The following is a 23,784-nucleotide window of genomic DNA, read 5'->3' as shown; positions in this document are numbered from 1 at the left end:
CTGTGAGACAGCATTTTCTGACTGTATACTACACAGTCTCCTGTGCCAGTGTCCACAGAGAAAACTGCTGTTTTTAACTCAAGGAGATATGGGAGCTGCTGGTCTACACTCTTAGAAATAAGGGTTCCAAAAGGGTTCTTTTACAAGGGCTGAGGTTCTACCTGGAACCATTTGCTTCTGAAAAACCCTTTCTTCAGGAAAGGGTTTTTTGTAACACTAATGGTTCCAGTAAGAACCATTTTGATCCAGAGAACCCTTTAAAACCCCTTTCCTGAATAAAGGGTTTTAAAAGGGTTCTTGGTGGAACCCTCCAAAAGGGTTCTCCTATGAGGACAAGCCCAAGAACCTTATATGGTTCTACTTTGTACTTTTATTTCTAAGAATGTACTGCTGCCCCCTTTGGCAAGGTTTTTCTCGCCATCTGAGCAAATAATTTAAACACTAAAGTCTCAAAATAAAATATTTGAACTTTCTGATTAGAGGCAGAAGTGGATCAACAGCTCCTGTGTGCTGTGATGTAAAAAATTTCGAATTTCTCATTGGACTTCTTAGTGAACCCTTTGTTGTGCAGCTAAAATCAGTTTCTCCTGTGTCCAGCCCTGTTTTTGGCGAAATGCAAAAGTGTCTGCTGACTATTAGCACCGCCACACAACCTTTAGTGTAACGCAGCACTCAAAATAAAGGCATAAAAGACAACAGGCAACAGCCAAGGACTGACAGCATTAGACAATTCATAGCAACATAATGTTCTGATAGAGATCTATCAGGCAAATAACATTCAATTTAGATAACGGGCTTAACAGAGCAAGAAGATGGGATAGAGTGCAGGAGTTCTGATTACTTCTAAGCCCAAAGATAAGAGGTTGCTTCAATGGGGCAGTAGGTAATTACTGAAATAAATAAACAACGAGTGCATAGCTTACAACTGAGCCACACAGACTTTCCATTTTGAGAGATTTACCCTCCACGGTGAAACTGTTTGCTCATGCGGCTCTCAGGAGGTGAGCAACAGAATCTGCCTGACTTCAGTAGTGTTTGGAGACTAAAGCACAATGAAACTGCTTTGTCGGATGGCACTCAGCCCGTTTCCCTAGGAAGTGTTAAAAGCTGTCGAAATAAAAGCACTTAACTAGAGCTCTACAGGGAACACTTTTTTCCACGAGCACGTCTTTTGTCTCGGGCTCTTTGGTGGTTTGAACATGCTCGAGCAAATTTTGGGGAGATATTTTTTGAAGATCTGACTCAAGCGGGGACTTCAAGTATGAAGAATAGTCAATGTGGAGTCAACATAATTCCTTTCATGAACTGGGTTAAATATGGGGGTGGGGTTTGGTAAATCACTTTCCTTTAGATTTTAAACATAACAGGAGAACGGTGAGCCCAGGGAATTTAAGCCAGTGCTGGGTAGATTCTGCTCATATAAAACCCCCTTGGGGGGGGAATGAAAGGCTGTTTTTCTCATATCTTTGCACCACAGATTACAGACATGGCAGTGAGAGCTGGTGCTGAGGGCAACTGTGATTTCACCATTAGTTACAAAATCTGAGCTAAAGGAAGAATGTCGTGAATGGAGAGGTAAGATGTCTGAAGACGTCAACAGAAAGATGAGTTCATAAGAAGTACGTCACTGATGATCTACAACATGAAGGTGAAAGGCTTGACATTAGCTTGAAGGGTGGCTCTGAAAAGCTCGTAAAGCCCCATCAACGAGGAAAGTGTTTTTTGAAGTGTTGTTGACGACCATCACTCAGCCATGTCAGGGAACAGAAATAACTAAAAGCCCAATTTATACTCTGCGTAGGTTACGCAGAGTCCTCTGCGTCGATGCAGAGCCTGTCGTAGAGCCTCTGCGTCGTCTCCGACTGCACAAAATATTTTTTAAGTGTCCATCACTCCGTCAAGGGACAACGGAGACGGCGCACCGAGCGTCCACAGACGCGGGGCTGATCACCGCCGACAATGTCGCTGCCAAACTAGAAATACGTCATATCTTAACACACACAGCACACGTTTAGACTCTAAATGGCCAATTTCTCGCCGCAAATTACCTTAAAACTGCGTTCCGTGACACAGAAAAGTGAGAAACGGCCACTGTTTCAACAACAACAGTCTCTTTCTCTCTCGGACGCCATTGCTCACTGTAGCCAAAAGCACAACAACCTTGCGCAGCGACCCCTACTGATTGGGCATGAAATTGCAGCGCGTATCCGTCACCACACGACGCAGAAATATGAAGGCTCAAGGGGTCTCCGTGGTGACGCAGTCGGATAACGCATTACGCAGTCGGAGAAGTATAATGTGGCCTAAAGTCATCGCTTTCTCTAGTTCACTGTAACTGAAGTCAACTTTTACTGTTTTATTTTCACATCAGCTCATTTGGTTTTCTCTGTAATGAAGTTGATTGTCACAGAATGCTCCTTCACCGACTTTCTTTTAATAGTCGGTGAATAGTCGGTTTGTTGAATAATTAGCATTTATTCAACAATAAATGCTAATTATTGTTGAATAATTAGCATTTTTGCCAATCATTTCAGATTCCACTCTTCCATTCATTTCCAAAATGTGTCGCAGTCTAAAAAGACGTCAAATGACATTTTCTGACCCTTTTTATACAAAGATTATATCACAACCACCATTTTCTGTTTTGATGTGGTTTGGTGGCTCATGCACAGACTGAAGAGAAAACCTGTTAACAGTCAAAAGTGTAGAAATCAAACATGAATATTTCAGCTTGTGGTGCGTAGCTGTGTCAATAATTATGACCCTGTGTGTGTGTGTGTTTTCTCTCCACCTCTGTATATGTTTCTCTCTCCCTTCCCTCAGGAGAATATGTAGTGATGACAGCATATTTCCATTTGAAAAGGAAAATTGGCTATTTTGTGATTCAAACGTACCTGCCGTGCATCATGACTGTCATACTGTCTCAGGTCTCCTTCTGGCTAAACCGAGAATCGGTTCCTGCTCGCACTGTGTTCGGTGAGTGCCGTCTCGTGTGTTCAATCAAACTGCGAAAGAAAGAAAAGAATGAATGAAAGAAAGAAATTATTAAATGAACAGGGAGAGAAATCGGCACATTTCACAAACAAGTGAAGGGTTTTTTTAAAAAAATGCAGGTTTTGAAAAGGTCTGATTAAAAAGACATTTTACCAAAAAACAAACTCTTGAATATGAAAGACTAATGCATTTTGTTCCTGATGCTCTTTTCCACACTAATGATTTGTGCCTACTTTTACACCAGCAAAAAAAACAACACCACAAATGAATCAGAAGTTAAAGCAAAGTGTGAAACAAAATGGAAAAATGCAGTAGACCCTACCGAGTCGGGGGGGAAACAAGGTGCTGCATCTGTCAAAGAGGATGTTTGCCTACTTTGTCAACAAAGAAACAGCCACCCTGGTCACGTCACTGAAGTTGCCCTGGTGCAAAATTAATCAATTCATTTTAAAGCAACTGTCTGCTGATTAATTAGCCAATCATTTAAATCCATGTTAACAAAAAGGAGACAAAAACCTTTGGCCATATACAACCTTTCTTGAAAATATTCTATATGAATGCTAATGGATTTATTTAAGAAGATGTAAGCCACACACAATCCTTTTGATTTTATTTGACATTTTCCCTTGTTGCATATGTGCCACTTCACTGTGTTATCCTCCCTTTGTACTGTGAATAATAATAGACTTAGAGCTGCATAATCTATGAAGAAACCCCTGACCTGTGTTTGTTGAATAATTAGCATTTTGATATGGAAATGGCACACGTACGACATATGTGAGGTAGCACACACACTGCACAACACGCATTAAATGACATGCAAGGCAAGAGACTGTTTAGGAGGGGGAAAAAACACTTGTTACAGCATCCTATTACCATGCATTTGAATAACCAATGTTCCCTCTAACACAAGAACATTTCCCCTCAACATCATGTGAAAATCATTTCAGTCACACAATAAGGTCCATCTGTAGAATGGCGATTTCCCCTCACACGAGGAGAAAGGTGCTGTAATCAGTGTCACTTTCTCACTGGAACAATTGAAACATTTTCTGTGAAGGACACAGTTCACAAGAAAAATCATATTTTTTTCCACGGAGTTCGTGGCGTCTCCTTTTCATCGGGAACTTAACTGATTCATCATTGTTTTGTTGCCTGCGAGGAGTAAGGCTGAATGTTTTTGATGGGTTTTCAAGGGTTTTAGATTCTTATAAATATTTGATGTATAGTTGTGTTTTCTTTTAGAAAAATCTCACTGATATTACAGGCACGCTATACCGCCACAGTTACAAGGATATTTTAGGTTTTTGGTTGTGCGGTTGTACAAGGTACAGACATGGGATCTAATTGAAAGCATGGCCGCCAGTTGGCAGGCAAGGAAATACAGATTTGGGCCACTAAACAAAAGGCTCACCTGATAAAAATCTTTCTTTGGAATATACCAACCAGCAAGTCTATGTGAGTCCCATAAGAGTCAAATTCAGGCTGTAAACATGGGTCACATTATTATTTTCTCTGTAGTTTCCTTGGTGACCCCACCCATTGGGCTTTTCATGTGGAGCCCACGTTAATGGAACCTGCCCAATTCCCACTTAAGGCCATGGTATACTTCTGCATGGACCCAACATGCACTGTGCACATGATGCAATTTGCATCGTCAACGCGCAATACGCAGGCTGCAACTCAGACTTTGGAACTATATGCAAAGACTGCGTTGGTTCCACGTGGACATCGCATACGTGAACTGAATTTCCATCCCGACTCGTAGGTGGAGTATTAAGCCCTGCTCACCAAGCAGAAAAAAACATTTTGATGATAGAAGTAGTCGCCAAGGATAGCCATCCAAGCTTCGACCTGGCGTCTGACACCCCGACTCCCCTGCACGATGACCCTTTCAGCTGTGACCCGCTCGAACCAGATGTGTCCGAGGGAGATGAAGCATCGCTCTCTTCTTCTTTGGTCGGAATGCATCATATACTCTGCGTCCAGACTCGTACCGCCACCGGATAGTGAAGTGAAGAAGAACTTCTACTACACGACCCTGACGTGCAAGTGCAACAGGATCTGGGAAGCGTGCGGCATGTGCGCAGAAGTACTAATATTATTCATTACATTTTTATAGCGCTTTTCTATACACCTTAAGCGCAAACAAATTACCCATTATTCATTAACACATTCTCACTGGTGGTGGTAAGCTACGTCTGTAGCCACGGTTGCTCTGGAGCAGACCGACGGAAGCGTGGCTGCCAATGTGCGGATCATTCATAGAGACAAACAATCATTCAACCCTCACTCTCACACCAATTTACATAATCCCCATATTGCATGTTTTTGTGTGGGAGGTAGCTGGAAAAAACCAGATGCACACACAGGGAGAACATGCACTCGATCCAATCGGGGATCAAATTTGTTCCAACTGGGGCTCAAGCCCAGATCTTCTTGCTGCAAAGGCGAGAGTGCTAACCACTACACCAACCATGGGACCCTTTAGTACTCACTTAGCCTTGAAAGAGTAAGGGCTCGTAGTGGACAAACACAGGAAGGGCCTCCATGGAAACCATGAACAAACCCGCATGGGACCCATATTGTCAGGCCGAATGTAACCCTCTATAGGGCCCACATGGACATGCTGGCTTTTATCGCATTATCTCACCATTAGACACACTTTTCCAACTGGATACTGAAGTTTGTTTCGCATCATAAACTGCTCACTCTCTGCAACAAAGTACATCACGTGAGACACTATATGGTGAGACACTATATGGGACCGTTAGCTTTTCTAGAGATTTATTTCCCATTGATGGAAAATAAACTTACATACTTTCACATGCATTAGTCTTGTGATGGTCCACTCAGGAGGACAGTAAAGCTTGTTTTTCTCTTCCATTGTCAATGCAAAGTAACAGCAAACGTCCCTGTAGTCTTCTTTTGAGGAGTAAAGAGGGCATGGATGCAAGCCAAGCTGCGCACACCACACTCTCTGCCATAATAGACAACTTGGTCACTACTTCACACAGGCTGAAACGCTTGTGGGCTGCATATTTGTGGACCAGATTACAGAAAAGAGCGGAACCCAAGTTTGAATGTCCGAATTTCAGACAAAAAGTGGCAGCCCTACAGCACACGGGAGTTGTTGAATCATTGCTGTGCATTGCATTGATGTGTTATTTTGTGACTTGCTTGGAATTGCCCAAGTGAAACAAACTTATCACACAAGACAGCAGTTGCTCTGTCCCCGGGAGCTAAAAATGCAGGTTTTCTCAATGGACTTTGGTGCGAAACAGTGAATGGCTTACAAATTTCAGTTTCCAGTGGCAACATAAAGTAGCAAACATATTTATGTTATATATCAGATATCATCAACAGGTGTACATTTTGTTATCTGGCTTAAATCTTTTACATATTGTGCATATCTTACATATCTTTTCTCATCAGTTGAAAAACTGCTTAAAATATGTTCCATTTCTTTTTTTCAATCCTAACAAACGCTGAAAGTTAAGATGTGACATGACCTCGTAAGGTTATAAGGGTTTCACACCAATGGATTCATCTCCATGTTAATTCCGAACGTCTGTTATGCGATACGTCCTGTAGGAACCAGGGGGCTGACCTTTTGCACATTATCTTGCAATAAATATATAATATACGAGTATATAACAATGGTTCATTGCATTGAGAGACAGTGAACCGACAAGACTGACTCAGCAAACCTCCAACAGTTACGCACCACTGAACTTTGTTAGTGGTTGAAATTTCTTCTTTGACACAGCAGATTATGTAAAGTTGATGCTTTGCAGTTCAGTGGGCCAGAATTTTGAGTTCATACTTCTTTTTTAAAGCCCCAAAAGAGCAATTTACATGATTGAGCTAGATTGGACAATTAAACTCGGCTTAACCTTCTGTTACGTGGCCCGAGTGGACACTTTAAAATCTGTGCCCTGTGTCCTGGTTTCCCAAAAAAAAGGAGAAATGTTATTATAACCGACATATCGTTCTGTAGAAGCTGTAAGTAAATGAAGTGTCCTTGTTAAAAAAAAAAGTACCTGTTTGCTAACTTTTTCATTTCATCCTCAGGGGTCACCACTGTCCTAACCATGACCACCCTGAGCATCAGTGCTAGAAACTCCCTTCCTAAGGTGGCCTATGCCACTGCCATGGACTGGTTCATGGCCGTGTGCTATGCCTTTGTCTTCTCTGCCTTGATTGAGTTTGCCACAGTCAACTACTTCACCAAGCGCAGCTGGGCGTGGGATGGGAAAAAAGAGGGCATGGAAATAAGGGTGAGTCATTCTTATTTGAAAGAGTTTAACGTTTGAAAAAAAAACAAAAAAAATGTACGGACATGACACGCAAACATTAAAGAAAGGATTTTGTTACCTTTTTTTTTTGTTTTTACACAAAGAAAATGGTTAACATACTTAAAAATGTAGTTCAGTTGGTAACACCATTTCATGAAATTCAATACAACTTGTTTCACCAACCAAAGTCAATTTCTCAAAGTTGTCAACCATTTTTGTCTTTTCCGTGTACTTAGTTTTAATTGTTCTGGGGTTTCAAGTCGCTTAGAGAAGTCCTTCGGTTACAGGCAATGAGGGCAAATTGCACTTTGAAAACATTGATAGAATATTCCTCCTTTAATGCAGCCTGGAGTCTTCTATAAGACTATAAAGAGAGTTTTTATTTATTCATCAACAGCCAAATGGAACAGGGAGAGTGGGGTAGAAAGCAAAAACAGAGGTAAACTCCCAGAGACACTGGCCCCGATTTATGACGGCAGCATATGTTCAAGTCTCATCTTAAAGTCACTGTGAGCTCATTGTCCCCCGAACGAAAATCTACTCTGCAAATTATGAATGCATAAATAGAGAATAGAGCGTGCACCTGAAGGTGACACAAAACGAGCTAATTCACGGCCTACAGATTTGTGCTTTGGTCTGTAAGATGGTGAGAGAAGATATATATAAAGAAGAAGCTTTTTCTATGAACTTCTAATGAAGTCATGAATAAAAAAGTGATTAGTGTCTCACGACTGCCTCTGTGCTTTAATTATACATGATTCCTGTGATGTTTTATAGTTGATCGTGTCATATGAGATAGATTAGAGGCATGAGGCAGTATTGGAACACAAAGAAGCACTTGCTGTATGTATGAAATATCCATGTTTCTCTTGATTAATTGATTCATTGCAAGTTGCATCATAGCGTATACTTCAAAATGCTTTTTTTTTTCTCCGGAGATGAAAGGACAAATGCATCTAGCATTTATGCACAGATTTAATGAATGACAGAATAAGGTCATGGCAGTTTTAGCTGGCATAGGCTAGAACATAAAACGCTAATGCTTTTTTTTGTTTAAAAATTAAATGTCTTGGTGTTGTCGAGCCCCAAAACAGAGAAGTTTGAATATGCTGCTGGCTCTTGGTAGTGTTTTAGTCTGGTCTCGTCTTAAGCCCAATTTATACTCCTGCGTAAAGTGCTCTGCGTAGCTACGCAGAGTCCTCTGCGTCGACGCAGAACCTGTCGAAGAGCCTCTGCGTCGTCTCCGGGTGCACGGAATATTTTTTAAGTGTCCGTCACTCCGTCAAGGGACTACGGAGACGGCAAGAGCTACGATTGGTCCTCAGGACAGGCCGAGCTAAGCTGCTCTGTGCCGGCTCTCAGTGCGCTCCGGGAGTCCTGACAGAGGCGGAGCTGATCCCCGCCGATAACGCCGCTGCCGAACTATAAATACGTCATATCTATACACACACAGCACATGTTTAGACTCTAAATGGCCAATTTCTCGCCTCAAATTATCTTAAAACTGCGTTCCGTGACACAGAAAAGTGAGAAACGGCCACTTTTTCAACAACAACAGGCTTTCTCTCTCTTTCTTTCTCGGACGCCATTGCTCACTGTAGCCAGAAGCACAACAACCTTGCGCAGCGACCCCTACTGATCGGGCGGGAAACTGCAGCGAGTGTCCGTCACCACGACGCAGAAGTATAAATGCTCGAGGCGTCTCCGTGGTGACGCAGACGGATAACGCATACGCAGTCGGAGAAGTATAATGTGGCCTTTAGTCTTTACAAAGTTGAACACAGTTTCCTGCATTTGCTTCCTGATTGGTCGTTATCGGCCACGACTGGACTATCGACTGTTGAGGAAAAGCTCAAAAGTTTTCAATTTCAGTTTCTTACTTTTCAACATTGTTGTTTTTTGCTAGTAGTACTTTCTGAAACTAGGCAAACAACTGCAGAGGAGAAAGTCCACTACCTGTTTACATGCATGCCCTGTAAATGTGAATGGTGACACACTATACATTTTGTGAAGGCTGGGTATTCCCTAAATCTTCATCATACGCTACACTCTTAGAAATAAGGGTTCCAAAAGTGTCCTTCTACAAGGGCTGAGGTTCTACCTGGAACCATTTGCTTCTGAAAAACCCTTTCCAGAAGAAAGGGTTTTCCAAGGGTTCTTGGTAGCATCCAGAGAACCCTTTAAAACCCCTTTCCCGAATAAAGTGTTTCAAAAGGGTTCTTGGTGGAACCCTCCAAAAAGGTTCCAGGTGGAGCCAGAAAGGGTTCTCCTATGAGGACAAGCCAAAGCTTATATGGTTCTACTTAGCACTTTTATTTCTAAGAGTGTATCGAGAAGCGATGACGTACAACATACAAACAAAAAACAAATCTAGATCGACTTTTGGCAACTTGAGTGGCGTCTATGTCTCAAGACTACATCTCTACATCATTTCATCATTTATGCAGCACCAAGTTGTATCTCATGATATTGCCTTTAAAGCACAGCTAGGGCTGGGAAATATGTTCAAAGACACTATAACATTTCAAACCAGTCAATAATCAGCTAACTACGGTATAAGTTTCGTTCCTGAGTGAAAGTTGAAGACACCGATCTATTATTATTGAATTATTTTGTAGCCCTAAGCTAAGTTCTACTTTTTATGTGTGTTTTTATGGATGCTGAAACACTCATTAATCTAAAAGCCCAATTTTCAAATAAAAAAACGTTGTAGTTTGGACGTAGACATCTGGTTTGTTGACTATAAAATGTTCCGTTTGACTGGTTGGTACTATTATTTTCTGAGACGAGCTAGCCCTGGTCAATTTGGACTGTGTTGAGAATACATCAAACAACAGTTTCATATTGAAAGGTGCATTATGTAATAAATCTAAAGCAACTGGCCTCCTAAATCCTCCTAATATGTCACAGAGACTCAGGAATAATGTTCATATAACAAACTGAACTCACCAACAACAACAGTACAGACAAAATATTTGCATTAAAAAAAATCTTTTGCAGACTGCAAATTGTGTTTATGTTTTGAAATCATGTTTTGGCATGTGGCGCCACCTACCACCGTCTACCAATCATTGCAGTCAGTAGAGTCTCAGCTGACGAGCAACCACGGGTTGCCAGTAACTTCTGAGTTACAATGGCGGAGAAAACAAAACCTAAAAGACTTCGGTATTTTGAATTTGACAGTAGTAACAGTAGTTTTTGGCCACATTCTTACATATATTCTTAAATAGCGCAGCACAATATGCTATATATGCTATATATGCTATAATATAAGGACACATGCTTTTTTTTTTTCTTCCCCCTTAAGGGAAACTGATTTTCTGACAGCTAGAGAGCTTACAAACTCTTTGATATGCTTGCATTAAAAAAAAAAGAAAAAAAAGTTGCACCTCCACCTTCTTCCTTCCCTCTGTTTAACCAGGTAAAAGTCTCACTGAGTTTAAGTAAAGTGACTAGGAAGGTACTGTGTTTTATTGCTGCCAGGACATTAAAAAAAAGAAAAGAACAACATATATTTATTTTACTGCGACAGAAGCTTCGTTTTCTGCTATTTATGTACAAAGTGTTTGACAGAATCAGTACAGTGTTTCCACTTCTACAGCTTGACATTTGGTCCTTTGAGTGATTGACAGGAATACATATTGCTGCCGTAGAACTGTTCAGTCATCGGGGATAATTTGCAGCAGAGTGGAGCAGAATTGTTTTTTTATTTTTTCCTTGATGTCTCCGCTGAATGGCATCAGCCCGAGTTCCCTTCTCGGGGGCTGTGCTGAGCACGCGGTTGTCATGATAGATAAAAAAGAACGGGGGTCACAGCGGGGGGAGACGTTACACCACCATAACACTCCCTCTCCGCAAGAATGAGCTACTGGAAAGCAACGGCAATCACAACACACACGTGTCTTCATTTTCAACATGAAATTTAATGAAGAGAATCTAGTGGAAGATAACTTAAGTGTGTTTCAGTAAAGGTGTTGAAGCTCGGTGCATCAATTTTGAAAAATAAAGGCTCCATATGTGAGGCAAGGCCACTACTCTTACCCTCATGTAAGTAAGATTGCCTCAAGGGTTTTTTTATTTGAAATGAAAGTGGTAGATGAGTCGATGCACAACTTATGCTGCTGGTTCTTTCTCTCTTTTTTTTTATCACCTAACATTATGTTTGACAGACGATGGCGTGAACTAATTAGCGCTCCCTCACTTCACCAGATAAAGGTGTGCTTATTGCAGTAACTAGCCAGCGGGGAGTTCGGTTGGTCGGAAATGAACGCTTGCTTACGTAATCTTGACTCGCAGTGACAAATGATTGGGAAAATGAGCGCGTGAGATTTATTAAATGCAAAGTTTCATCAGCAGAGACCGGCTCATTGTGCAGTGGGGGGGGGGTTCATTGCCAGAGCCAGGGAATCTCAGTTACTAATGTGTGTGACTCATAATCTTGCACATTCACACCCACTGCATAGCTGACAACATCTGCACAAATTTTGAATTAAAGCCGCAGTAGGCAGGAATTTTGCAAGACAGTTAGGCCTCATTCGCGTGAAAGTAGAAATCTTCCTGTACGATCTATTCTTTCTCGTTTTCCTGAAACGCGGCGCTGTTTCAGGAAATGACTTCATCCACACGAAACCCGCAAAATTACTCTCAATGCCAGGGTGACATTGAAATTTTAACACAAGCACAAGAGAGAGGTGGGACTATGACATCATAGTTTTGACATCAAGTAGTGTATTAGCTGTATACACAAAAATGCAAGGGTGGAGTTTTGAGGTTTTATCACTCTGGGACCCGTTTTTCCAAAAATATTGTTCCTAAAATGCTCGTTCTTTGTGGATTCAAAGGCAATAAAGTGAAAGTGGATTCACCTATGAGTGTTTCATAAGGCTGTCACTATTCACAAACATAACTTGACACACTGTACTATCGACAGTATTCAAAAAGAGATTAGGATCTCCTTCAGAGAGACATCAGTTGGGTTCCACGGGCCACATCTTTTAACATGTCATGCTTAGCGATTGACGAACAAGTACTGCTGCATAGGGGCCATTGGCCACATCTTGGAAATCTTGTTTGGGTCTGGATTATTGGCTGGAGAATCGTGTAAGCTTAAAGCTCAGGACACAGCGTCCTGACAGTCAGCCATCAGGCAGTTGATGAACAGCTAAAGCTCTCATGTCAGCCTTTGCCGTCATTGACAGGAACCCCCGCTGAAAGGCTTTGTGGCAAATTCAGCACGTTAAAACGAGTTGCTGTCCCTTCAAGAGACAGATCCTCGTGGTTGGCTCAGAACATGAGATATCCTCATCATATCATATCATACTTTTCTTATTTAATTTGGACATTTGGATGATAATACTACTATGACAGGGCCATCGTTTGACCAAATGGCAAGATAAAAAATAACGCTTCTGAATAGGTCTTCTGGTTTTTCAATAACAAAGGCAGACTACTGCCACCTGCTGGTAAGCCGGTGCAGAACATACTGGTAGCGCATTGGCTATAGGTGATGCAGTGTGTGTGCAACCTTTTCCCCCAACAAATTGGTCAATCTAAGGCAGTGTTGCAGTTGGTGGTCTGTCTTTACTATCAGTGGACTGTTGGGGTGATAACTGTCGTGATTAGATCAAGCTCAGGCCATGTGTATAATTACCAGATTTACAAAACGTAAATAGTAGAGCAAGTTCCTTGAAGGCATTTTCACATACTTGAAGCTACTGAATATGCTACCACCTCATCTCCAGTCCGAAACATGGACAGACTGTCACAAGGTTCAGTTTTATGCTACGCATGCGCACATGGACTCACAATTACCTCCAGGGAACTTAATCATACTTGTAAAGCAATTGTGACGCATCAGTTTGCAGAAGTAACAAAGACAAGGTCAACAAAGATGCATTGTGCAAAGATGCCTGCAGCTAGCCAAATGACTTTGAAGACTCTTTGGTCAGACGTAAATTATGTGCCGTGTTGCATTAGGTTCATAAAAACATGCGCGCAGCACGAAGCCACATGTGGTTTCTCCAATAATTAGACCATATGAATTACTGCAGAGGACAAGCCAGCTGAATAGCAGCACACAAGTGTTCTGCTAGGCTTTTGTCGTCAGGTTACTGTGCAAAGAATGGCCCCACGATGCCAAGGAGTTAAGAGTTTAGGAAGCTATGATTACACTCATATGACACATTACAGCAGTCACTCTCTTTTCCTGCTGATGTCAGCCATCACTGTGATAAAGGAGTCTCTGGGTGGTGTTAGAGGAATCGATATCTTGGGGAAGTACCTGGTTATCCACAGGGCATCAGTACCACTCTCTCACCCTATATTAATTGACTCGAGATAGATTCCCTTCAGGGAGTGACCCACCATTTCTCTGTTTAATGCAATCAGCCGCCTGTGAGCTTCTTCTTTTTTCTCTCACCCACAAGCTTCACTGTTTGTGCTGAGTTTGGAGAACTCTCGTCCTCCGGTAGTCTTGCTCACTTGAGGACAGAACACTGATCAAACTGAACATGTTTACTCCTCTGTTCTGCTGCCTCCAGGACATTGGACTGTAAGTCTGTGTACTTAAACAACTACTTAAGTGTGCCCCTGGCATGCCCCCTGCATTGAAAACCATCTTGAGACACTCAATGAAATTAGCGGGGACACAAGGAAAACTGATTTTAGCCACTTCATAAAATACTCAGCTGCTTGTGTAAAGGTCCAGAATGGTTTGGTACAGTATTCTTGTGCGTTTCCATTAGGAATAGTACCAAAATAAACAGGCTCAACCATCCCTTGGGGTAACAGATTAAAATAAAAGAAAGCTAGACAAGCTTCCCCCATGAAATCAGCTGATTGGGCAACAGAAAAACAGCACTCTCTTGCGACCCGTGTTTCTTCCCAAAGCTACAAACCAAGCAGGAAAAAAAGAGCTCTTGTTAACTGTTGTGTGCTGCGTTGTTGTCATCGTACAACATCACACTTGTTGATGCGGCCATTGTGCACAGCCCACAGCCCGTCCACCTGGTATAAGTACTGTTGAAACGCAAAGGCTGACCCAAGGGCTTTACCATTTCAAACCCATGCCGTACTGTACCAAACACAGCATAATGGTGCGAGAGCAGATTGCAACAAACAGAGAACACCTCTGCTCACTTTCCCAAGTACATCGGGGGAATACAGTGGCAGAAAGTCTTTTCACAACTCTTTCACTTTCTCTGCCATTTCCTCCTTCTATTTTGTTGATTTATTGATTGGGTTTATGTGGGCTTAGCATTATTCTTTGTGAACTTCATCTTCAATACACACTCTCGAGCTGGTTGGTCTGTTCTGGCTGCTGTATACAAACAGCACAGACGGCACAGGATGCTGACCGGCGTAAAGCAAGACTTTTGCCTGTAGTGTATATACTGTGTAAGACTTGCTCTAAAGCAATGAAACCAAACAGTGTTTCTTTTGAGGCGATTATACAGACTATCAATTATATGTATGAATTGAAAGTCGACAGCAGCAAAGGAATATGTTCACAGATTTAGTTTGCTGTTAGACAGCCTTTTCTGACAAGAAACTGCTTAACCAGTCCAGTCACTTGTTTGATATGGTCTATAAATAATGAAGAACATCCCAACCATTTATAAATATGCAGCTATGTTTGGGGGTGTTTTTACGCCCTTACTCAACTTTCTATGCTTTTCTATCACTTATCCATGCACTTAGCTGTTTTCTGCTGCTCCACTTAACATGGGGTAATGCTGGGGGAGCACTTGATTCGATGCATTTGGTGTCTCGATTCAAAACTCAAAAAGTCACGTCACTCTTTACATTTCAAAACTTATTACAACTGTCACCCAAATGTTAAAATGTACTGAAAAGAATGCTTAGACTCTAACTTTCCTGCAGACTATTAAAAAAAAAAAAAAAAATTTCATTACAGACTCCATTTTCAAAAGGCCAAAATGTTCACATGCATCACTTTTAAATTTGATGTTGCCCACAGCTTTTAACAGCACTATATCCGCATCTTGATAGAACGTGACCTCCTCCGTCACCTCTTTCCATCATTTGCTGCTTTTATCGTGTGGTGTTGTTTTTTTTTACTGCTCTAAAGCATCAGTCAGTGATTACTCAGGGCCTCTGGAGATGCACAAAATAGAAACCAGAGTGAAACACTCTCACCAAGTTCAGATGCTGCCGATCGGGGTAGGCGAACGCAGTTGTTGCCCACAGAATTGTCGACCGTCTCCCTTCTAAGTTCACATTAATATGCTTTCCAAACACCAGCTCCTCCTCTATCACCAAAGCTAAATATATCGTAGACAGTCATTCTGCTGAACATATCGTGGCTCTGCGTTGTTAAACAGAGTGAAACGGAGAAAACTCAGCGAACATCTGTTTCTGTGGCTTTGGATGTGAGCACCTGCCAATGCAGCAGACAGTTTGGAGCTGAATGAATGTCAAACTTTATCCACGCAGTAACTCGTAACCACTCTTCCAGCCCCTCATCGCTGCTGTATTATCCACATTACATTGATGTAAGCACACAGAAGTCTGAATATCTCCTCATAAGCAGCGTTGGGCATGTAACTATTGGGTTCCTTTTTTTTTATGTTAAAATATGTCAAAGGATTTTTGGAAAATGGACTTATAATAAAACTGAATATTAAAAATGTTTAATGAATGAAATGGACACTTCATAGAATAAACAATTAACAGAAAACATTGTGCACTAATCGACAATGTTGCTGTGGGACAATGTGAGACATCTAGTTTTACGTTGCTGTAGATGTTATCTAGACTATGTCTATAATTGTAGAACAATGAAAAATAAACCTCTAAATCTAAAACCTTAGAATTTGCAGAGCTCACCATCACTGAATGTGTCTCTCGTTTGTCTTTGTGTGTGTTTCTGTGTCATGCCCGCCCAACTCTGCCTCTGATTGGCTTACCGGGACATTTTACTACTACCTTAGCCAATCATCGTTTCTTATGCGGTTGTCCTTCCTGCGGTTGCCCAACCAAATAGTAAAATCCTCCTAATATGTCACAGAGACTCAGGAATAATGTTCATATAACAAACTGAACTCACCAACAACAAAAGTACAGACAAAATATTTGCATTAAAGAAATTTTTTTTACAGACTGCAAATCATGTTTATGTTTTGAAATCATGTTTTGGCATGTGGCGCCACCTACCGCCATATACCAATCATTGCAGTCAGTAGAGTCTCAGCTGCCGAGCAACCACGGGTTGCCAGTTACATCTGAGCTACAATGGCGGAGAAAACGAAACCTAAAAGACCTCAGTATTTTGAATTTGAGTGTAGTAACCGTTTTTGGCCACATTCTTACATATGGCGCCTTTAATTACAGTAATGTGCCACATTTTATTGTCATTAACAGTAACGGCATTAGAACAGTAATTCGATTACCCCATTACTGAAGAAAATAACACGTGAAACATGTATAACTTATTTCTAATTGCATTTTTGACCACAAAGTTGTGGGATCCCACTTTAAAAAACGAACAGATTAGCCTAAACTAGGGCTGAACGACTTTGAATAAATATCTAATTGTGATTGCGATATGATTCGCGATATCAGAGGGAATGGTAATTTTTTCACCATTATTCTTATTTTCATTCAAAAATAAGAATAAGATTAATATAGATCAAGGCAACAATTCACCTAAAATGACATTTTGACACATTTTGGCTTGAACAAATATTGCCCCCCTCCTGCGATTTCGATTAATTGTTAGCCCTAGCCTAAACACATTTGAGTACTGGTCTACTCAAGATACCGAGCAATCACACAAGACTTTTGTTGCGTATAAAACAGGGGTTTCAAACTGACGGTCCCGGGGCCACATGCGGCCCCCCCAATCGATTACATGCAGCCCCCCACTTAATATCATGTTATAATGAAAACATGGCCCATGACCTCACTGTCTTTTAAACACAGTGTGTAGCTGAGGCACAGCTGCCAGCGAGGTGATAGAATAGAATATATGATGTTTTTTATAACAGTAATAATAAGACATATGGTCATAATTATCCCTTTATTAAATGTATCATATACAACATTCAGTTGCATAGATAAATACGCTTGTTAGGGCCCGAGCCACGAATGGCAGTGGCCTAAACGGCTCCTGGTACGAATTTTAATTACAGTTGTCCACCCTATTATTTATGTAATTTCAAAAAAAATTCTGTTTTTTATATTAATACATTAAGTTTGCATCATAAATAGTATTATTAAGTATTCGTGTGATTCCCCCCCGACCACAATAGATGTGCATTGGCCCCCAGGTCATTTGAGTTTGACAGCCCTGGTATAAAACCATGTTATGCTTCCATTTGTGAGTGTCTCTGTATATTTAGAGAATGTAGAATAAAAATTAATAAAAATAAAACCCTTGGTAATAAGCCGAGTGCTGAAAGGATCCACAGTGAAGCTTTGAGGAGGACGGGGCAGGGATAGGGCTCAATGCTATGCTAATTAAAAAGACGGAGTGGAGGGAAAAGAAACGGATTTTAAATGAAGAAGAAAAAGTAGAACAAAAATTTCAAACAGGGGCTCAAAGCAAAGTAATGGGGCAGTGAAAGTACGTAGTTAGTCACTGTGGACTGTCCTTGTCGGCTACCAGGAACCAGCTTGAAACATGGTGCTCGGTCTCCCTGAAAATATGGCCGCCAGTGGTAACAGATTATCGCCACTTAACAAAATGCTCACCTAATAAGATCTACACGCTGTTACATATATATATATATATATATAAGACAGTCCTTTGCGACTGCAAATCAAGGTTTGTAAACCGCTCACTCTTCCACACCAAACTCCAATAACACAGGTACAACGGAGCTGTTGGTAAGTTTGTGTCACTTAGGTAAATTAAGCACCAAAGTCTTTTGGCAGGAGTGTATCATAGCAAACTCCTGTGTGTTTTGATGTAAACTCATTAATTTTCTCCATGGACTTTGGTGTAGGGAGTGAGCAATTTTCAAAAGTTTCGAGTCACAAAAGGCCGTCTAACGGCCAGATATATCCGGTCACATATTCGTAAGATTTTGTCAAATTTACTGGGCCTACACATTTATCAGCTGAGGCTTTTGTTAAGTGGCTTAAACCTGTTTTTCCTTGTGTCCCAGGAAGCTGGCAGCCATGTTTTCTGTGAGAGTGAGCGTCCATGTCTCAAGCAGGTTTGTGTCAGTACTTTATACAACCACAATTCAAAACACCTGAACTTGACTTTAAAGTGGCCACTGTGAGATTACTCTCCGACACATAGGAAACCGCCTGGCGATTGGTGCTTTTTACATGTACACTGCTTTCATAGGATAACACATGCAGGATCTTGGGTGATGTTAGTTTAGTTATTTGATAGGACCAATTTAACAAAAAAAAAATCCAGTCTGCCTTTGTAATTTAAATATAAAAGAGAGTGATGATTTCTCTACAGTATGAGGAAGAAACCAGTGGCTTTAGAAAGCCTAATCATACTCAGCCTTTGTTGTGCTAGTTTTGGCATAAGCTGCTTTTGCCTGAAGAGCCTGCTGCAATGCTCTCATTGATACAGTTTGTCAGACGTGGTTTCAGGCACTGTTGTTTTGCTTCTTTTTTTATATATATATATAATCCTGCTCTGTGCTGCAACTGCTAGCAGTATCAGATGCCAGTCCAGCCTGGTTCTGCAGTGATCATGAATGCAGTCTTCCCACACTCAATTTTTGTCATGACTATTTTTTTTTTTTTTTATATCATGACTGTTTTTTTATTTTTTCCTTCTGCAATCCACATTTAAATGGTGCAGATTTGACTTGATAATATTTATAGTGTAAAAATGTTCACACCTAGTATCAGCTGGATAGTAATGAATAGAGTATGTAAGATGGGGAATTTTAATATAATTGGTAAACTTTTTTTCTTTTCTACTTTTCTTTTCAGGAACCGTTTCAGGCTAACATGGAAAGGATTAAAGATATGGTTAGGCTTTTGTTTTGTTCTTGTGTGTGTCGTGTCTCGTGGTGTTGCTTCTATTTCCTCTTTATGAGTTCAAATGGAAGTATTGGTAAGTCTGGTGCTTCGCTCCTGACAACCTTTACTTTACTGCCTTCTTCCTTTTCAGAGAAGAGAATCGGCGACTCTGTCCAAAAAGGCCAACAACACCTTCAACATTGTCGGAACCACCTACGCCATGAATGTAGCAAAAGACCAAGGTCTAACAACCATTTCCAAGAGCGCGCCCAGTGCATCGACAGCCAAACACCACTACCTGCAAAGGATGGCAGACCCGTACACGGAGGCCAAGAAGTCCTACAACCGTGTCAGCAAAGTGGACAAGATATCGCGTATCATTTTCCCAGTTCTGTTCTTCATCTTCAACTTAGGCTACTGGGCCACGTACGTCAACAGAAAACCCGCTATCATGAAGGCTAACAACCTAAACTGAATTTGACCAAATGCTGGGCCTGATCTGGTTTGGTTCAGAAGGTAGACAGGTTTGCAGGAGGCCAAGTCCATTACATCTTATTGTGTATGTGTGTGTGTATGCGAGAGAGAGAGAGTGTGTGAGAGAGTGTGTGTGTTTGTGGATGTGTTTTGTGTATCTGTTTTTTCTTAAGAGTTTGATATTTTGCACGTCTCTATAGATGGAAGGCGAATTTGAACATACAATAAATTCACATGTAGTCATGGACTACGGAGGGAGCACATACTCACATCAGTCCGTGTTTGTGTAGTTTTCTTTTTCCCTTCCCCTCCACACTTACTCTAACTCTGGCCCTGTTCCCATTTTCCGTGAGTAACTTTAAGTGCTCCTTTGCCGTTAACCTTGCTCGCTTGCCGTGTTTTTTTGAAGAGTCGTCAAGTTGTGTTCTCACTCATGTTCGAATATGTTTGCACTTCACTTGTGATACGCAAGCTTGTACTGGAGTTTCATTGTCGCTCATTAGCAACACTAAAGCTGTAGTGCGTAAGCTTTAAATGTCAACAAACGTCAGTTAGATTCAAACTGTTCTCAAGTGAGTTGACCTACACTCTTAGAAATAAAAGTGCCAAGTAGAACCATACAAGGTTCTTAGGCTTGTCCTCATAGGAGAACCCTTTTTGGCTCCAGGTAGAACATTTTCATAAAGGTTTTATAAATCTGTGCGGCATATATTAAATGTAAACATAGACTGGTGTCACTGCAGTTAGTGTACATGGCTGTTGCCCCGCCAACCCATGGCCTAGGGGGCTTGGGCACAGAGTGTAAAATTGAGTAGAACCATATAAGCTTCTTCGGCTTGTCCTCATAGGAGAACCCTTTTCGGCTCCAGAGAAGGGTTCTCCTTTATAAAAAGGTTCCACCTGGTACCCTTTTGGAGGGTTCCACCAAGAACCCTTTTGAAGCCCTTTATTCAGGAAAGGGATTTTTGAGTAGAACCATATATGATTCTTCAGCTTGTCCTCATAGGAGAACCCTTTTTGGCTCCAGGTAGAAACTTTTTATAAAGGTTCCACCTGGAACCCTTTTGGAGGGTTCCACCAAGAACCCTTTTCAAACCGTTTATTCAGGAAAGGGGTTTTAAAGGGTTCTCTGGATCAAAATGGTTCTTACTGGAATCATTAGTGTTACCAAGAACCCTTGAAAAACCCTTTCTTCGGGAAAGGGTTTTTCAGAAGCAAATGGTTCCAGGTAGAACCTCAGCCCTTGTAGAAGAACCTATTTGGAACCCTTATTTCTAAGAGTGTAGTGCTGATTACGCCCATCAGCTCTGCACAAATCTCTCTGTGTTACTAAGGGCTGGGTCGTACTTTCCACATAAATCTTGCAGGTGGTTCATGCAGACCTTATGTCGACAAATCAGCACACGCCTCTAGTTTGAGTCCACGTGGACCATATGCTCCAACTGCACATGCTGACTATGGCACAACACTTCCAGTCTAGTTGTTGGGCTTCGTCTTAGTTTGGCCAAAAGAGTCAACGAAGAAGACAGTAACCATTGGAGAACGTAGCTTGAGTGGCACTGGTACCCACACATGTACAACTTCAGGGTCCAGGCTCACGCAGACCCTCGTTTAGTATAAGTACAACATCGCACATGCAATGCGAACTGACTGCAGACACGGAGCGCGCCAAGTATGAACGGCCCTTGACATAGTGGTGTTTAAATGTCGTGTTGACCAGCGAAATTCCTGCGCTGCACGCAGGAAGTGACAGAGAGAGGCAACATCGCCGCTGTACTGGTAAAGTGAGACAACCCCGTCCGCCCAATGCAGTGCCTGATGAATACAAACAAATGCTCAGTCAGGTCTGATACTATACTGCTTGACCGAGCCCCATTTTCAGATGAAGGACGCAGCATACGAATTATGTTACATAATTTCTGCTTATGAAGACCAAACAGAGAAAAAACAACAACCAATATCAACAAAAGTTACACACTGCAGCTTTAAGGCTTCGGCACATCCATGAAGTTAACAACATGCTCGCACACACAAACACACACAGATGCAACAGAGAAACGCCAGTGGAGCCATTTGTCGGTTGTTTTACTGTACTCTGTTAGCCAGGGGCAGTATGTATAGTTCCACAGGAGCATCATTAATATTCCTCCATGTCTGGGCTTCAAGCTCACGACGAATACCAACAGACTCGATGCAGTATCATCTGGAATTGCTTTCACATCCCATCGGGCTGCCTGTACATTTTCCAGTCCAGTGGCTTTCATTGTTTTAACTGGCCGACTGTTCAATGACAGAGACGCTACGTGCCTTGGTGAACACATACACACATTTTAAAAGACACCCCCCCCACACACACACTCGCAAATGTGCGAAACCTGTGTGGTATATATTAAATGTAAACATAGACTGGTGTCACTGCAGTTAGTGTACATGGCTGTCGCCCCGCCCACCCATGGCCCAGGGGGCTTGGGCACAGAGTGTAAAATTGCCCATTAGTGTGGAAAAGTTAACAGACCTCTGCCTGTGAAAAGATGAAGCGAAGAGATTAAAGGATCCCGCACATAGTCCAGGAACAATTATCATGTGCATTTATGTTTGGGCTCATGGTGTCTCAATGAGCTGAGAAGTCATAACAAAATACAGCCATTACCTCAGACAAGTGGAATTCTGAAATGTTTAATACATTGCATTTATATATACACATGGACATATATTGATATATGTATACATATACATATATACACACATATATGTATATATATATACACATATGTACATACATATACACATATACATAGATACATATACACATAATATGTATGTATATATATATATATACACATATATACATAGATACATATACAGATATACATATATACACATATGCATGTATATATACACATATATACATAGATACATATACACATATACATATATATATGTGTATATGTATATACATACACACATATGTATACATATACATATATACGTGTATATGTTTATATAAATAACTTTTGATGTGTGCTGCTGCCTTTCTTGGCCAGGTCACCCTTGTGAAAGAGATCTTGATCTCAATGGGTCTTTTATCTGGTTAAATAAAGGTTAAATAAATAAATAAAAATAAAAAATAAACATACATATATATACACATATATACATATATACGTATATATACACATATATATGCATTAAAACCATACGAGACACCCTTTCTTTCTATAAGTAAACTGTGCCCGGGCACCCTGGTGACATTATTTCTGCCTTTTTCACTGTCACTGTAGCTGGTTTTAGCTTAATTATTTGTCCACATTTCCGCCTCCTCATGAAAAGTGTCATCATGTTGTACTTTTGCTCCTTGTGTACATTATTGGGTGTATTGAGTACACTATGAAAGCAATCAAAAAGAGGTTATTTTAGAAACAATATTAGTAACTGAAAAAACGAGTGATTCCACAAGTGATGGATTCATAGCTGAGAGTCAGATTTGCCATTTGTTTCGTATGTGTTTATGCAAATGTCATATTGATTATGAAGCCATTTCTGTGGATTTCTGCTGGATGCACTCTGGACATTTCACATCACCCCCTCATCGAGGACTCTGTGGTGAAAACCGCATTTGTCAGTGGATCTCATCAAACTGTGTCATTAGCAGTGGTTACAGGAGAACAAGTGAACGGTGTCGTGGCCTCTCTTAAGATGTGTTAATGACACAAACCATGCACAGTGTATCAGTCATAGGTTAATGCATGACAATCTGTACACGCATATGTCTGCAAATGCCAGTAATGGCACGTGTCACATTGGAATAGGGCTTAGCGTTTATCGTTCATCACAGTTACTCATCAGTGCTTCAGCAACATAAACTTCAATTATGTTGTGGACGGAGATGTGATGTTGATAAATTACAGGTGGTTCTGGAAGTGTTTTTTACCCTCATCTGACATTAAAAATATTAGGTTAATGCCAGCATATACTAACACAAACACACAGAATGTTCTACATCCATTTGTATCGCGAACATTAAAATGCCAACTTAAAGAGACGTCAGTATGGAGATGTATGA

The 23,784-nt window shown here is 41.1% G+C and overlaps 1 protein-coding gene across 1 annotated transcript in view; it reads left to right on the top strand.

The window, feature by feature from the left end:
* gabra3 (gamma-aminobutyric acid type A receptor subunit alpha3) overlaps positions 1-19,722 on the top strand; it is a gene marked incomplete at both ends in the record, with an annotated part of 90,640 nt that extends 70,918 nt beyond the window's left edge. The window contains 4 exons of the mRNA XM_083903994.1: positions 2,824-2,976; positions 7,069-7,274; positions 19,218-19,256; positions 19,399-19,722. Of these exons, the coding sequence (XP_083760120.1) occupies positions 2,824-2,976; positions 7,069-7,274; positions 19,218-19,256; positions 19,399-19,722 (722 nt within the window). The remainder of the gene's footprint in view (positions 1-2,823; positions 2,977-7,068; positions 7,275-19,217; positions 19,257-19,398) is intronic.
* Between the last annotated feature and the right edge of the window lie 4,062 nt (positions 19,723-23,784).

The sequence above is a fragment of the Microchirus variegatus genome (genome assembly GCF_963457635.1).
Source record: "Microchirus variegatus genome assembly, chromosome: 2".
NCBI lineage: Eukaryota > Metazoa > Chordata > Actinopteri > Pleuronectiformes > Soleidae > Microchirus > Microchirus variegatus.
This window is presented reverse-complemented; position numbering and strand designations above follow the sequence as displayed.